General features: G+C 37.7%; 1 protein-coding gene across 1 annotated transcript in view; it reads left to right on the top strand.

Annotated features, from left to right (window-relative positions):
* The window catches only part of MAPK11 (mitogen-activated protein kinase 11), a 43961-nt gene that overhangs the window by 12713 nt on the left and 16885 nt on the right, over positions 1-14363 (top strand). The window contains exons 2-4 of the mRNA XM_007431128.4: positions 7220-7349; positions 8836-8894; positions 11315-11426. Of these exons, the coding sequence (XP_007431190.1) occupies positions 7220-7349; positions 8836-8894; positions 11315-11426 (301 nt within the window). The remainder of the gene's footprint in view (positions 1-7219; positions 7350-8835; positions 8895-11314; positions 11427-14363) is intronic.

Genomic DNA, 14363 nt, shown 5'->3' with positions numbered 1-14363 from the left:
AATTAATATGTGCATGTTTGTTATCTGTTCTTCACCTTAGCAAACCCTCCATCTCTATTTTACAGAATTCTTGAGATGCACAAAAATGTACTTTCTCTCTTGTTAGCAACCAAAGCTTTTCTTGCAAGGGTTCACTGTGAACTGAAAACTGTTTCTAGATATTATAAGTTTCTATGAAACAAACAACTGACTAAATGTAACAACTGACAAGCCCTGAAAATCATTTTAAGGTTTGTTTGGGTTTTTTTTTACTTTTAACTGATGGATCATAATATTACAATTACATTTTTACAAACTGCAGTTGAGCAAATCTGATGCTGCTTTGTAGCTGCCTTCTGTGACCTTGTACCCTCTAGCTGTTGGACCACAACCCCCATACAGGAAATAATGGTTTGAAGAATACCACTGGGATCCTCCTGGATTGGGCATACCATCCTATGCTAACCTTTCCTCTCTTTTGTTCTGCACAATTAAGTAAGCTTCATGGAGAATGGGTGAAGCTGCAAGTCTCCATTTATTTTCCAAGAAAATAGGAGTAGAATCTTTCAGAGGAAGCTACAGTGATATTCCAGGGTTGGCTTGTTTTGCCTCTTATACAAGGGCAAGAACAAAATAACAGGGGAAAATCTGTATCTGGGGGCAGATCACACCCTAACCCTTATTAAGCCAAAGAGTCAAACCATGGTAATGGCTAATGGGAAGAAGCAGGGCAGTTTGCAATACAGGGAAATAGACAGACTTTAAGTTTTCACCAGGCTTGTTTCCTATTCAGCTTTTATACGTGAAAGCTGTTTTGTTTTCATGTTCATTTAACCTTCCTCAAGGGTTTATTACGTGCCCATTTCCTTGAAATTCTGCTGGTAAATTTGCATGCCAACACTGAAGTCATAATATTTGCTTTGATCTCTAGTCGTGGGGATATGCTAGTAACAGTTTGAACTGGAGCATGTGCTCAGTGCTCCCTAATGAAACCTGAGAGATGAGGGAGAAGTTTCCAAAATAAGTGGTAAAGGTTTTGCTTGGTTTTGTTTTAGTCAAGCTTGACTCCCAGTGACTTCATGGGTGCATCCACATAGTTTTCCTGGGAACAGTGTCAAAGAAGTCTTTGCCTTCTTCCACGAAGTGGGGTTTTCCCCCCAATTTTCCAGTCTACTTCAGCACCAAGTATTAACCAGGTCCAACATGGCTCAACTTCTGAACTATGACAGTCACCTAGGTGCTACCATGTGCTGATATTTTCAAAAACATGAGAGACATTGGATTATTAATTAAGAAACAAGGCATCTGAGCAGTTGGCTCAAGATAGTTCTGTGTTTGAGAGGGGAACTCTACAGAACTCAGTGAAACTTTGAGTTTTCCAGCTTGCCATGATCAGCTATAGGATACCTGATAAGACTTTCCATAGTTAGATCCCACTGGTTGGTTTCATCCTCAAGGTAGTGCAGAGGGACTTCCTGCTCAAGAACATCATTTATATTGGAATCAGCAAAATGTTTTGTAATCCCCAGGCACATAAAAAGAGGAAGAGGGTTTGGAAGGGAGAAAATCTGAAAATAGTGTTTGGATTGCATAACTGTGCAAAAAAAAAAAAAACACTCATGGAAACAAGTTCAGCAAATAAAACAGTTGCCTGTAACTAGCTCCATACAATTGTTTCCAATTCTTTTTTTTTTCTTCTCTTCATTTTTCTTTCCTTCACACGCTTTTGATTCAAGTACTTCAAGGACAGACCTCTGAAAAGCAAACTTGGCAAGAGGTTGCCAATTCAAAAGTATAACGAAGTCTTTCCATACAGCAATAAACTAACCAGAATTTTGTTGTGTTTCTTTATAGGATACACTTGGGAATGTCATAAAAATTCAAGATAGCTGTGTCAAACCATATTTATATATCTGCCTGCAGTACTAATTAAAAAAAAAAAAGCTGGGGAAAAGCAATTCAGGAAAAAAAGGCCTTAAAGTTCTCTTAAAACTTGTTACTGATACAGTTCTTTGAGAAGAGAGTTCTCTACACAAAAAATCACCCCTGGAAAGTTCCTGTCTGTAGTACTTGCTGCTCTAACTGAACTCAAAAGGGGTTTGAACAGGATGCAACTAGCCTTCTAAAACCTAGAATAAGACAATGGGAGAGTTTGTCATGTATTTGCAAAGAAGAATCAAAACAGGGCTGTTTCAGAGACTTTCAGGATGGTTGGAACAATCCATTTTGAGTGCAAACATTTTGGATTTGAAATGCTTTACTGCTTCCCTATTTATATCAGCCTAGCTTCTCTTTGTTTTTGTGTGTGTGTACATGTGTGTTCTATCTCAATTATAAAAAATATAAAAAGATCCATCAGCTCACTGTGTTTTCATCCTGATTGTTAAGGAAGGTTCTTACTTTGCATCTACTGGGAAGCTGAGCAGGCTGATATGAAGGAACTACCTATTTCTTTTTTGGCAGCACACTCACTCACCTGCATGCAATCCTATATACTTTCCAGCATAGAATTCTGGATATCTGCATCAGTTGGATAAGTTACTCTATGCAATGGTTCATTAAATCTCAGCGTTCAACACTTACAAACCCTTTACTAGGTGGGATAGCAATATTTATTTAGAAAGAGAGCTTAAAATATTCAAATTTTAAAATACCAGTCTCTGCTAAGATATGTAACATTTGGTACAACATCTGTAGTTGAGTTCTGAGCATGACAGGTTGCTTAGATGGAGCAAATATACACGGGACCAGAATTCTTAGTTTTGATTGTTTTGCTTTTGGATTGCATTGGGCTATGACAGTGGCAATTATTGTTTGCAAAGAAGAAAGACAGATTCTGAATTACCCAAGCTTAACTTAAATGATCAAAGCCTTGTGCAGTTATACTGAAAGCTTGTTTACTGCCAGTGGCGCCTGAAGCAATCTTTTATGGCATTGTAAATTGGTAGATTTTAATTAATGATGTACATTAGAAGATTACATTACAGCATACCAATATTTGGCAGGCATAATTAGCATTTGATATACCTAGACAGGGTGGCAGACTCTCTAATGAATAGAGGCTCCAATCTGTCACCAGGGGCCCAGAATTCAGATCTTAATGCTCCCAAGGCAACCTTGTCTTGGAGACATTGAAGATAGGAAGCCAAATTAATGAGGCTGATTCTGTGGATATTTGTCATGGCAGATGGGAAAGAGGTATTACCTGGGGATAATCTTTGGGTTGTTATTATAAAAAGTACAAATTTGTAATCTGTCAAAGGTTGTTGTTACAGAATAATTAAAGATAAAACTTGAGACAGTTCCCTCCTGCCCCAAAAGAAAGCATAACTAAGCTTCATGTATCAGAAACATGTAGGCTTTAATTCAGGTATTCAGGACAGTTCTGTGAAACTGCAATCTGAACAGGAGAATCTGGGACCAATGCAATTTTTTTCTTTAGGTGTTTTGTTCCTGCAAGATCAATTCAGGAAATACTTATGAAGACTTGCTGTTGCCCCTATATGAGCTAGTGGCTGTCTGGTTCTGCAAGGGATCCTCTGGCTACATTCAAGTGGTTGCCTTTTCCTGCATAAGGAGTTAAGTTTATGTTTGCCTTGTACAGCTTTTATTGATTGATTATGTGCCATCAAGTCACTTTCAACTCCTAGCAACCACATAGATAGATTTTCTCCATGACAGTGTATCCCTCACCTGGTCTTTCACGTCTTCCAATAGTGCACTCAATGCCATTGTAACCGAGTCCACCCACCTTGCTGCTGGTTATCCACTTCTCCTCTTTCCTTCTACTTCTCCCAGCATTAGAGCCTTTTTCAGAGAGCTAGGTCTTTGCATAATGTGTCTGAAGTAGGATCATATGAGCCTAGTAATTTGTGCAAGTGAGAACTCTGGATTGATTTGTTTGACGATCCATTTGTTTTCTTGGCTGTCCATGGTATTCTCAGAAGTCTTCTCCAATACCAAAGTTCAAAAGCATCAATACTCTTCCTATCCTGCTTCTTCAGAGTCCAACTTTGCTTCCACAGAGTGTCACAGGGAATACCATGGCTTGTACAGTTCTGATCTTTGTAGGAATAGACACACCACGACATCTGAATATCTTTCCCAAGGCCTTCATGGTTGCTCTATCAGGTACTAATCTGAAGCATATTCCTTGACTGCTTGTTCCTTTACTGTTGATGGTTCATCCTAAAAGACTGAAGCTATCCACCACCTCAATATCTTCATTGCCAAGTCTAAGGCTGGTTGGTCTGCCTGTTGTCATTGTCTTGGTCTTCTTTATAATAAATTTTAGTCCCATTTTTTTTCAGTGCGCTCTTTAATTGTTATTACTAGAGCTTGCAGTTCCTTTGTGTTTTTGGCTATCAGGGTAGTGTTATCAGCATAGCTCAGATTACTGATATTTCTTTTTCCAGTTTTAAAACCATGCTCATCCATCTTCCCTTAAAATATATTTAACATATAGGTTGAATAAATAAGGGGATTGTCGCATTCCTTTGCCAATCAAGAGCCAGTCTGTTTCATCTTGTTTTGTCCATGCTGTGGCTTCCTGATCTGTATATAAGTTTCTCATGAGGACAAGATGCATATAGATGATGAGGGTTTGTGACAGATGGGTGGATGGTATGCTGATCTGCCTACCTCTTACAAAGTTTGCAGATATCCTGTGCCATCTGGATCAGCTTTAGATAGTGCTGGGGAAGAGGTAGTGTTTGTGGTCCATGTTAGTCCCAGTGACATTGGAAAATGTAGTCAGCTAGTCCTGGAAGACAAATTTAGATTGCTAAGTACCTCATTCAGTAATTACTTTAATATTTTGGATTATCACAATTCAGAGTACATTTATACAAATAATCACCTTTTCAACTTCTGATGGCTAGGTGGATGGTTATTTGTTTTTGTTTTTTTCCCTTCATTGCTGTATTTAGTTTATATATGTTCTGTTTTGTCTGGTCACTGACAGAAATAAATATTATCTATCCATCAGTCTATCTATTTAGATTGCTAAGTAACAGCTTGAAATATAGAACTCCTGAGGTAATTTTTTAAGGAATACTACAGAGAGGTTTAGAGTCATGCGTTGTTGGAGAATATTTTCGGAGAAGTTGAACCTGTATAAGAGAGTTGGGCTCCCCTTGAAGTGTGATGGAACCAGGATGCTGGCCCATAAATCAAAAAGGTGAAAGGACAGCTTTTAAATTGATCTGTAGGAGAAATCCAGCAGGTGCTGGGCAGCAACGTGTTCAGAAAGTGTAGATATTTTAGGACATGCAGTGGAAGTAGGAAATGAATTAATAGGTAGTCATGGCAGTGGTGAAAGAAGAGACAAAGCATGTGGAATAAGGCTCACACCAATAACATTTGGAAATCTCTCAGCCAGAATGGAAGAAGAGTGCTGGAATGGGTGGCCATAATAAATTTTAATAATAATAGCAGCAGCAGCAGTAATAGTACTTGGTTGTGAACAAGAACATAGAACCCCAGTGAAATGGAGAGAATAGTAGGAGACAGTCAATCCTGAATACAGATTTGTCCTGAATACAGGACAGGGAAGGATGAGCTGGGAGAGATGTTGCTCAAGAAAGCATTGGAAGATCAGATTCCTGTGATAAAATATTATGGTTGATCCTGAGAGAATGCAAGAAATTAGGAATGCATGCAGAGAAGAAGTAATTGTAATAATCGGAGACTTCAATTATCTTTGGATAGATTGGGTACGTTCATGCTGGGGTCATGACAAAGAAACCAGACTGTAAATGATTGTGCCTTAGAGCGAGAGGCTGTTTGGTCTAGTGGTTAAGACCAGGAGACTGTGAATTCTAGTCCCTCCTTAGGCATGAAAGCCAGCTGGGTGACTTTGGGCCAGTCACTCTCTCTTAGCCCACAACATCAGGCTTGGGCAACAAGCCAGTTGGTCAACTGTCACAACCAATGGATCAACATTTGGTTGATCCCAAAAAAGTGGGCCCTGCACCTGCGGGAAAATGCTAAGAAGAAAAAAAAAGTGCCTTAGAATAGTCTTGGAACCAGTTAGAGGGAGGCAACTCTACACTTAATTCTAAGTGGTTTCCTGATCTGCTATGAGATGTAACTGCTGTAGAACCAGTTGGAAACAGTGGCCCTAATGCTCTTACATTTAGCATCTACACAGATGAAAAACTGCTAGTAAGGTCCAACACTGTCAGCAGGAGAAGGGTTTCAAAAATGAGAGGGCTGATGAAAAAAGTCACTGAAAAGAAAAGCGAGGAGATTATATCACTTCCTAGTGCCCAAAGGTTATTTAAAACCATAGTAACTGATCCTCTGCTAGACTGTATTCCACAGTGGAAGAACAGATAGACCAAATAGAGGAAAAGGCCAACGTGGCTTTCTAGTAGCATCTGGGAAGCCATAATAGTTAAGAAGTCATCCTTCCAGATATGGAAAAATTGTAAGGAAAAGGAGCCCAAGCTCTGGGCAACACCCGTCCCCCCAAATGTAAGTGATAATAAGGACTACAAAAATAATATTTGAAGAACATATGGCAAAAACTATTAAAGGAAACAAGAATAATTTCTTTAAATATATTTGAAACAGCAAATGAGCAACAGAACAGTTGGGCTATTGGAGGATAAAGAAGCGAAACAAATGTTTGAGGAGGATATGAATACTGCAGAGAACTTGAATGAGTTCTTTGCCTCTATCTTTGCTGTATAGGATACAGGGTAGGTATTCTGTTCTCAGGGAGGAAAAAGAAACAAAGCAAATTGAGGTAACAAGACAAGCTATTTCATGATACCTTGACAGAATGCACTGTAACCAATCACTAGGTTCTGATGCATCTGCTGTTAAACTGAAATTGCTGATCTCTTAATAAAAATATGTAACTTGTTACTCAAATTAACTCTAGTGCCATAGGACTGGAAGGTGGAAAGGGATCCAGAGGAGTTCTGGGAAATTGACTTCCTATGTGTTTGAGGCAAATTGATAGAAAGGCATATTGTCTTTAAAAATTGCAGCTTCGTTGCTAGTTCAGTACCATGATTATATAGATGGGTGTCTAATGTTCAGTGTTAAATGATGTGCACAATAAAGTTAAGTCCTCATAAGGCAGAATTTTTTCATGAAATGAATGAACAATCATAAGCGAATGAATTTGAAAATAGAACTAAAATAAATTGCGGGTATAAGTTTGAAATGTGAAAATAGGTGAAAAATTTGAGATTATTTTTAAAAAGTATATATATTGATTTTGTTTCAGTTCAGCATATGATACCAAGACAAGGCAGAAGGTGGCAGTCAAAAAGCTTTCAAGACCTTTCCAGTCCCTTATTCATGCTAGAAGGACGTATCGGGAGCTTAGATTACTCAAGCACATGAAACATGAAAATGTGAGTGGAAAGACTGTGTTATGTAAACCTCCAGTGGAAATGGTAATTTGTCTTTTGTTTGGTTTTACTGAAGCAGCAATCAGAAAATCCCACATTCATATTGAAGAATAACTTAGTTTTGTATTTTATGCAGCACTCAAACCCTTGTTAGATTCTTGGGTCTCCTAAGTTAACCTTATATTCAAGTGAAGATCAGGTTTGTAGTTCTGATAGAGGCAGGCTTTAACAGGTCTGAGCAATTTGATTCAGGTACCCTTTTAGTGCTCATTTTAAGAAGACTGGAATATTGGTGAATGAAGAGTACTGAATAACTAAGGAAATACTGCAATTTGTCTTCAACCTTTTCTTCTCCAAAATGGTAGTCCTAATTATCTTGGGCAGTTTACAGCCATAGTATTGAAGATATTTTTTTAATGCTGTTGCTACAAAATAAATGCAGTAAAGGCTGAATTATATCCAATGTTCCGGTGAAGGCTGAAGTTTGGAGTACAAATGCATAAAAAAAAAAAGCATTTACCAGCAATGTAGAACTATTTTTTAACACGATTAACATAAACTACTAACCGTTTATATTCTAAAATCAGTATAATGTAAGATCAAATAGCCTAACTGACAGGTAGGAATTAGCGGAAAGGTTTTATTTCATTAAGTTTCCTTCTTAAGAAAAGGCTGAGTTTGCTTTGTAGTAAGTATAGAGTACAGAGTGAGTTGAGTTATAATAGCCCTGATAATTCCAAAAAGGGTGGTTCTCACGCATTCCATTCTCTCTTTGGGTCCTTTCACACCTGCTTTTTCAGCATACCAAATAAAATTTGCCTATTCCCTCCAATCTTGAAAAGCCAGGATGGTGTATACATATCATAGTTTTACTGCAAATTAGAGGGACAAACCAGAATAAATGTTAATTTGGGCATAGAGTGTGATGTAGAAGTAGAGTGACATAATTTGTTTCTAAGTTCAGTCTTCCCAAATCAACCGGGAGGACCCAAGTACACATTTCTACAGTAAAAGTATCCGCAATGCTGGCTGGGTAGAAACCAGTGATAGTATGTTTCTTTATCCTTCCCTACAAAGCTGCATTTTGACATCTTGCACTCTATTTTTAAATGCTTTTTTTTTTTAAAGTAAAGGAAAAATGGATTATTTGAAGCATGGTAGGAGACGTAGGTAGACATAGTAATGAACAGAATTGAGTTTTGCAGGCAAATACTTCTTAAAAACATGTTCCAAAGATCAGAGCAACTTGGATCTGAGCTATGAGAAGAAGAAAAATCAAATCCTAATTAACCTGTTAGTACAATTGCACTTTTAGCAGACACAGAATTCAGTAGTTACATGCAAGTGGTATTATTGATTAAAGTATGCCAAAGCTCCATTTCTAGTCTCCATTGTCTTTGTCTAAAAACCTACAAGTACTGAGCATAAAATCTTGCTGTATCTCATGCACTTCACTAGATAAAATAGAAATTCCTCTTTTCTGTTTCAGGTTATAGGATTACTAGATGTTTTTACACCTGCAGCATCAATAGAAAACTTTAATGAAGTGTAAGTAAAGTTTGAAATAAAAATTTATAGTTGGCAAGCTATTAGGATAAGTAGTATTGGCATTACATAGCCAAAATCAAACATTTATAAGTAGAATTAATTTCAGTGATATAGTGAAGCATGTGGCAAACTTTTTCTGTTGCATCGTTCAGATCTTAGAATACTTAAATGTGATGAAGTACATCTATCAGAATACAGTTTTTTGATATTAAGAAAGTTAAAAGGGGTTTTGGCTTGCCACTGGGAGTAGGATGTTGTAAAATGAATGATCTTTTCGTTTAATCTCCTTTTGTAAGGGTGGTAATTTGAAATGTTTTTAAGGAGTATCAAATGCATTTAAGATGCTTAAGAAAAAAAGCAACAAAATCTTAGTTTCTTAGTAACTAACCACTTTATTATCAATTACCTTTTGTTAATTGATTACTTTTTAGCATGCTACAAGACTTGTTTTTGCCCCAGAAAACCAACCTGGTTAACCCTCTGGGAAATATTACAAAACTGTAGTAACCTAAAAGGAAAATAGATTACTTTAGACATGTCTGTGTAGATATTGGTTGCACTCCTCAATCCCCATAAAGCATTTTGAAGCTGGGTCTGCAACTGATTTCAGTCCTGCTGGCCTCAGAGTGCTGAGAATCCAATGGGAGAATGCAAAGTTTGTAATTCATTCAGTGTCCCACCCATTGCAAACTAGCAACTCCTGGAGTTAAAAAAACCAAAAACCAAAAAACCTCTTTTTGTTGCTACACACACACACATGTCCTTGTGCCTCCAGTGTTTTCAGTGAAAAGTATGCATTTGACAATTTTGAAAAAGTCTGAGCCATTAGTATGAAAGGAAAGCCGACTGACCAGCAAGATGTCATTCCAAAACTATGGTGAGGGCATGATACTATGGTTTTACTGTTAGATTTTCCCAACAGGGGTAATCACAGTTATATGTTGGATTGTAGATTCACTATATTAGGTGGAAGTGGAGAGAGAACAAGGGCTTTTTTGAGCCCAGAAACTGGAGTGGGATGGGAGGCAAGAGTTTGGTGTGTGGTACTTACATAAGCAGGCAGGGAGGGGGTGGGCGGGAGTGGGGGAAGCCAGGCAATTTTTTTTTTTTAAACAGGGATTGTGAAATTGACTAGAAACTGACTAGAAGCTTTAAGATGGGGCTTGCCTGAAAGATTGTCTAATGAAAGATTGTCTACTAGCAAACTCCTATGTTAAATAGGGGAAGGCAAGAATTCCTATGAATGAGAAAATATTTGTATCCTAAACCTGTAGACCTACAGCATTGCAGACTTCAAAGTGGAAATTGTACAGTTTAAGTACTGCTGCAGCCAAGCCGGTACAACATACAGTTGGCAGCTTAAGGAGGACAATGTTGTAGTGGCATGATGATGAAGTTGGATCTGTGCAGATGCCATGTGTGGAAGATCCTTTAGTATGAATTGAGAGGCCCCATAGAAATATAAATGGTCTGTTCATTTGAGTCTCAGAGCAGAATCCTCCATTTGTTGGACATACTTAACCCAAGCAATGAACTACTTGCAGTAGGATATATTATACTGATTTTTTTCTGAACCAAGGTTGGGAAATAGTCATTAAGAATCCATAGTCTGTATTATATACAGAGTATATAACTAGAGTATTGATTAGTAATGATAGATAGATAGATAGATAGATAGATAGGTATTGATTAGTAATCCCTTGCCTGCATTAATAAATAAATATTATCTTGACATTTTATTCTCCTGGATGACCTAATGTTTATTTTCCAATGTTTCCCTGTACGAGCAGTGGGAAATCTTTGTCTAACCAGATATTTTTGGACTCTAATTCCCATCATATCTGACCACTATCTTGAATACTAGGATAGATAGGAGTTGGAGTCCTAGATATGTGCTCTGAGATAACCTTTGGTCTCTGAAGCTCTTCCTTGGGAGGTAGGGAATCTGCACCAACTTTTGCTTTTGTCCATTTCCTGTATTCTTTCTGTTGGCTCAAACTTCCACCAAAATCCATGCACTGGATCCAAAAGTTTCCTTCTCACAAGGGAAAATCTTCTTTTCATCAGAAGTGAACCACTGAATCTGATCTGACAGTTGTGCTTAGTTACCCCTAAGTTCCTTCTCTCTATCAATTAAGATTTCAGATTTGGCCATTAGTCAGGCCCCGAGCTGTATCAAATAGCTGTGAGATCCACAGCCTAGAAATTTAAGTTGTACTAGTGAAATAATATAATACAGTTTAGTAAACTTTTTAAAGCAACTTTAAAAACAATTAAGGTTGAAAAATGATTGAATCTATAAAACCATTAAGGCTGTAATTTGAAAAAAAAAACAAGACTATGAACTCAGTGGGGCTTACTTTGGAACTGACAAAAAATTGTACTGTAAATGTCTTCATAATCTTGATTTTGATTTGCAGGTATCTTGTCACAAATTTAATGGGTGCTGACCTGAATAATATAGTGAAGTGTCAGAAATTGACAGATGACCATATACAGTTTCTTATATATCAGTTACTTCGAGGACTAAAGGTAAAGCCATGGGGGTATTTTATTTATTTAATTACTTGTTTAATAATATTTGTAGCCCACCCCAATCCAGAAAGACTTGAGGCAGGGCACCACATAGTCAAAGCAAAAGCAAGACAATAAAGTTCAGATACAAATAATAAAAATCATCAGTTAGAATTTTACACATCATACATACCCTTCAGGGAAACTAAACTAAGGGCTAAATGCTTGCTGACTAATTTTTGAAGATGCCTGTAGAGTAGGAGCCATTTGTACCTCCAGTGGGAGAGTGTTTCATAAAGCTGAAGTAAAAGAGTGGTTAAATAGATGGTCTCAGTAAGTCTGTAACTTTTCTCTTGGTCAAGTTTGTGCTACCTTATTGATTGGTTTACAGGTAGTCCTCGCTTAGTGACCACAATTGGGAGCAGCAACTCCATCGCTAAGTGATGCAGTCATTAAGTCAAATATGTGACCATGATGTGCTTATGACCTCACTTCTGCCATAGTTGTTAAGTGAAACACCATGGGTCATTAAGCAAGACATCATGTGACCACGACTTGCGATTTTACCACTGGCTTCTCTGTTGACTCTGTTGAAACCCAGTTGTGAAGCATGCAGATGTTGATCATGTGACTGTGGGCACTGCAACGATCATAAATGCCTGCCAGTTGCAAAGTGTCTGAATCTTGATCATGTGACTGTGGGGAGCTGCAATGGTCATAAATGCAAGGACTCGTCCTAATGTCACTCATACAGTGCCATCATAACTTCATATGGTCACTAAACAGGGCAGTCACTAAGCAAGGACTGCCTGTATTTGTTTGGGCAAGTGCTGTAAATCATTAAAAAAAAGACATAACCAAGTATCAAATGAATTTTAGTGTAATTCAGGATAGCCCATCATGCATTACATGGAGGAGATTGTTGTCCATGAAAGTTCACGCCATAAGAAATCAGTTTTAAATGGCCACAGGAGTCATTGTTTTTTTTTTTCTTTTTTGCTGCAATAAATTAACAGTGATTTTAGTCCTATGGTTATAGAACTGACTGATTCATAATTAAATATTGCAGCTCTATATCTGCTGGTATTTTTATAATCAAAATTACAGTGTAACAAATGCAATTCAAATGTATATCGGTAACTTTTGGACAATGGCGTCAGTAACAGAAAACTTGATAGTCTCATTCTTGCTTCCATCCATCAAGATCTATAAAGAGGTTTTTACCACCCTGAACAGGAATGTGCAAAAAAGGGAAAATAGGGTTTATTGTGTCCCAGAAATTCTATGAACGTTATGAGAGGGCTGTGATTTGGCAGAACCCAACCTGGAATATATTGGTGGTTCTGGGGTTTTGCTGAAATAATATCCAGAGAGAGTCTTACAGGGTGAGTAGGGCAAGACTAGCATCCTTGATCCCTTTCTTCCATGTGGCCTATGTGTTGAGCTATCCAGTAATCTTCCTGATGCCACCTGTTCCTTATTTTCTGTTAGCCACTGTGATGTCCTCAGAATCAAGTAGACCACTTCCCTGATCTTTCCAGAGCCTTCCTTTCCCTACCCCCCTTGAGGAAGCTGCAGGTTGGGTAAGGAAGGCAAGGACCCTGAATGATCAGGAGAAACAGGTTGACTAATACTGCCAATATTCTTGGCTTTGCCCCAAAATATCTCTTCCTGGAATATTCATGTTTTGGTCCCACGTCCAGACCAAACATATATTTCGTTCCAAAAACAGACTACTTGGAACTAGCTATACCATGCGTGAAACATTTTGCATATCCCTAGTGTTGAGATTGTGGGCATGTTGAGTTTGGATAATATATACTGTGTGGCCAAAATTTACCAATGGTAGTGGGTTAATTTGTTGAGCAAGACATTATAAAATGGAGGCTATTTTCACCACAAGAACCTGTTCCCTTTACTCTGTCAAGAAAAGTGTATAACCAGGATCCATCTGTCTGGATCTTTGGAGATCTATTATTGGGAAGATGAGAGCAATTATTCTAGAAAGTTCATATATCCTCAGGTGTGCTTCTAGCCCAATCTTGTAGCAAAATGGAGCTGTTTTGGCAAAATAACATTCTTTAAAATTGCACTTCCTGATTAGTGGTGGCTGCTGTTCCCTGAACAGATACCTTTCCATGATTCAAAATACAGAATTGTAATGCTGGTAAGAACAATTGTTTAGATTTATGTATAGGGTTTTTTAAAGATTTTTTTTTTTTGGAAAGGAACTGAAAATATATCTTTCAATTAGTGAATTTTAACTCAAGTGTGTAAGCTGACACCCAGTGAATTAATAGTCTCATTTACAGTACTTAGTTGAGATCCTCCTTATCCTTCTTATAAGATCCTCCTTATAGTAAGAATTGTTGAATCAAATATTTCATGTTTTTTATTTAAAGGGAGGGCTGCTTATTTATTTTTGGTTTACAAAATTAAATCAATTAGACTACAATGCTTCTCCTTGCAGATTTTGTGTCAGGGTTAATGATTCAATTTGGAAAGATTTTGAATGCAAAGCCTGCCATTTCAGTGTTACTTTATCAATCAACCAACCAATCAATCAATTAAACAAACTTATAAAACCGCCCATCTACCAGAAGGAATTCTTGGCAGGAAACAGACTAAAAACACAATATACTAAAAACAAAAAAGCCATTTAATACAATAAACAATAAATAAAGTTGAGGCCCCAGTAAAACTCATGTTCATCTATCAACCAGCATGCCAGCTCCATCAGCAACCTGGCCCCAGTACCTGGGGGAAAAGCCAGGTCTTCACCACTTTCCTGAAGGCCCACAGAATCAGGACCATCCATATCTCTGTGGGGAAGTTGTTTCATAAGGCAGGTGCCATGACAGAGAAGGCACTTTTGTATCTGGTTATGTATTGAGTCATATTTTGACTCGGAAATCAATCTTTTTTCCCTTTCTTTTTAGTATATTGTTGTAAAAC

The sequence above is a fragment of the Python bivittatus genome, unplaced genomic scaffold (assembly GCF_059951505.1).
Source record: "Python bivittatus isolate LINGU-HERP-01145 unplaced genomic scaffold, Pbiv_v1 ctg000330_np1212, whole genome shotgun sequence".
NCBI lineage: Eukaryota > Metazoa > Chordata > Lepidosauria > Squamata > Pythonidae > Python > Python bivittatus.
The sequence above is the reverse complement of the archived record's forward strand: the minus strand, read 5'-3'. Positions and strand labels throughout refer to the sequence as shown.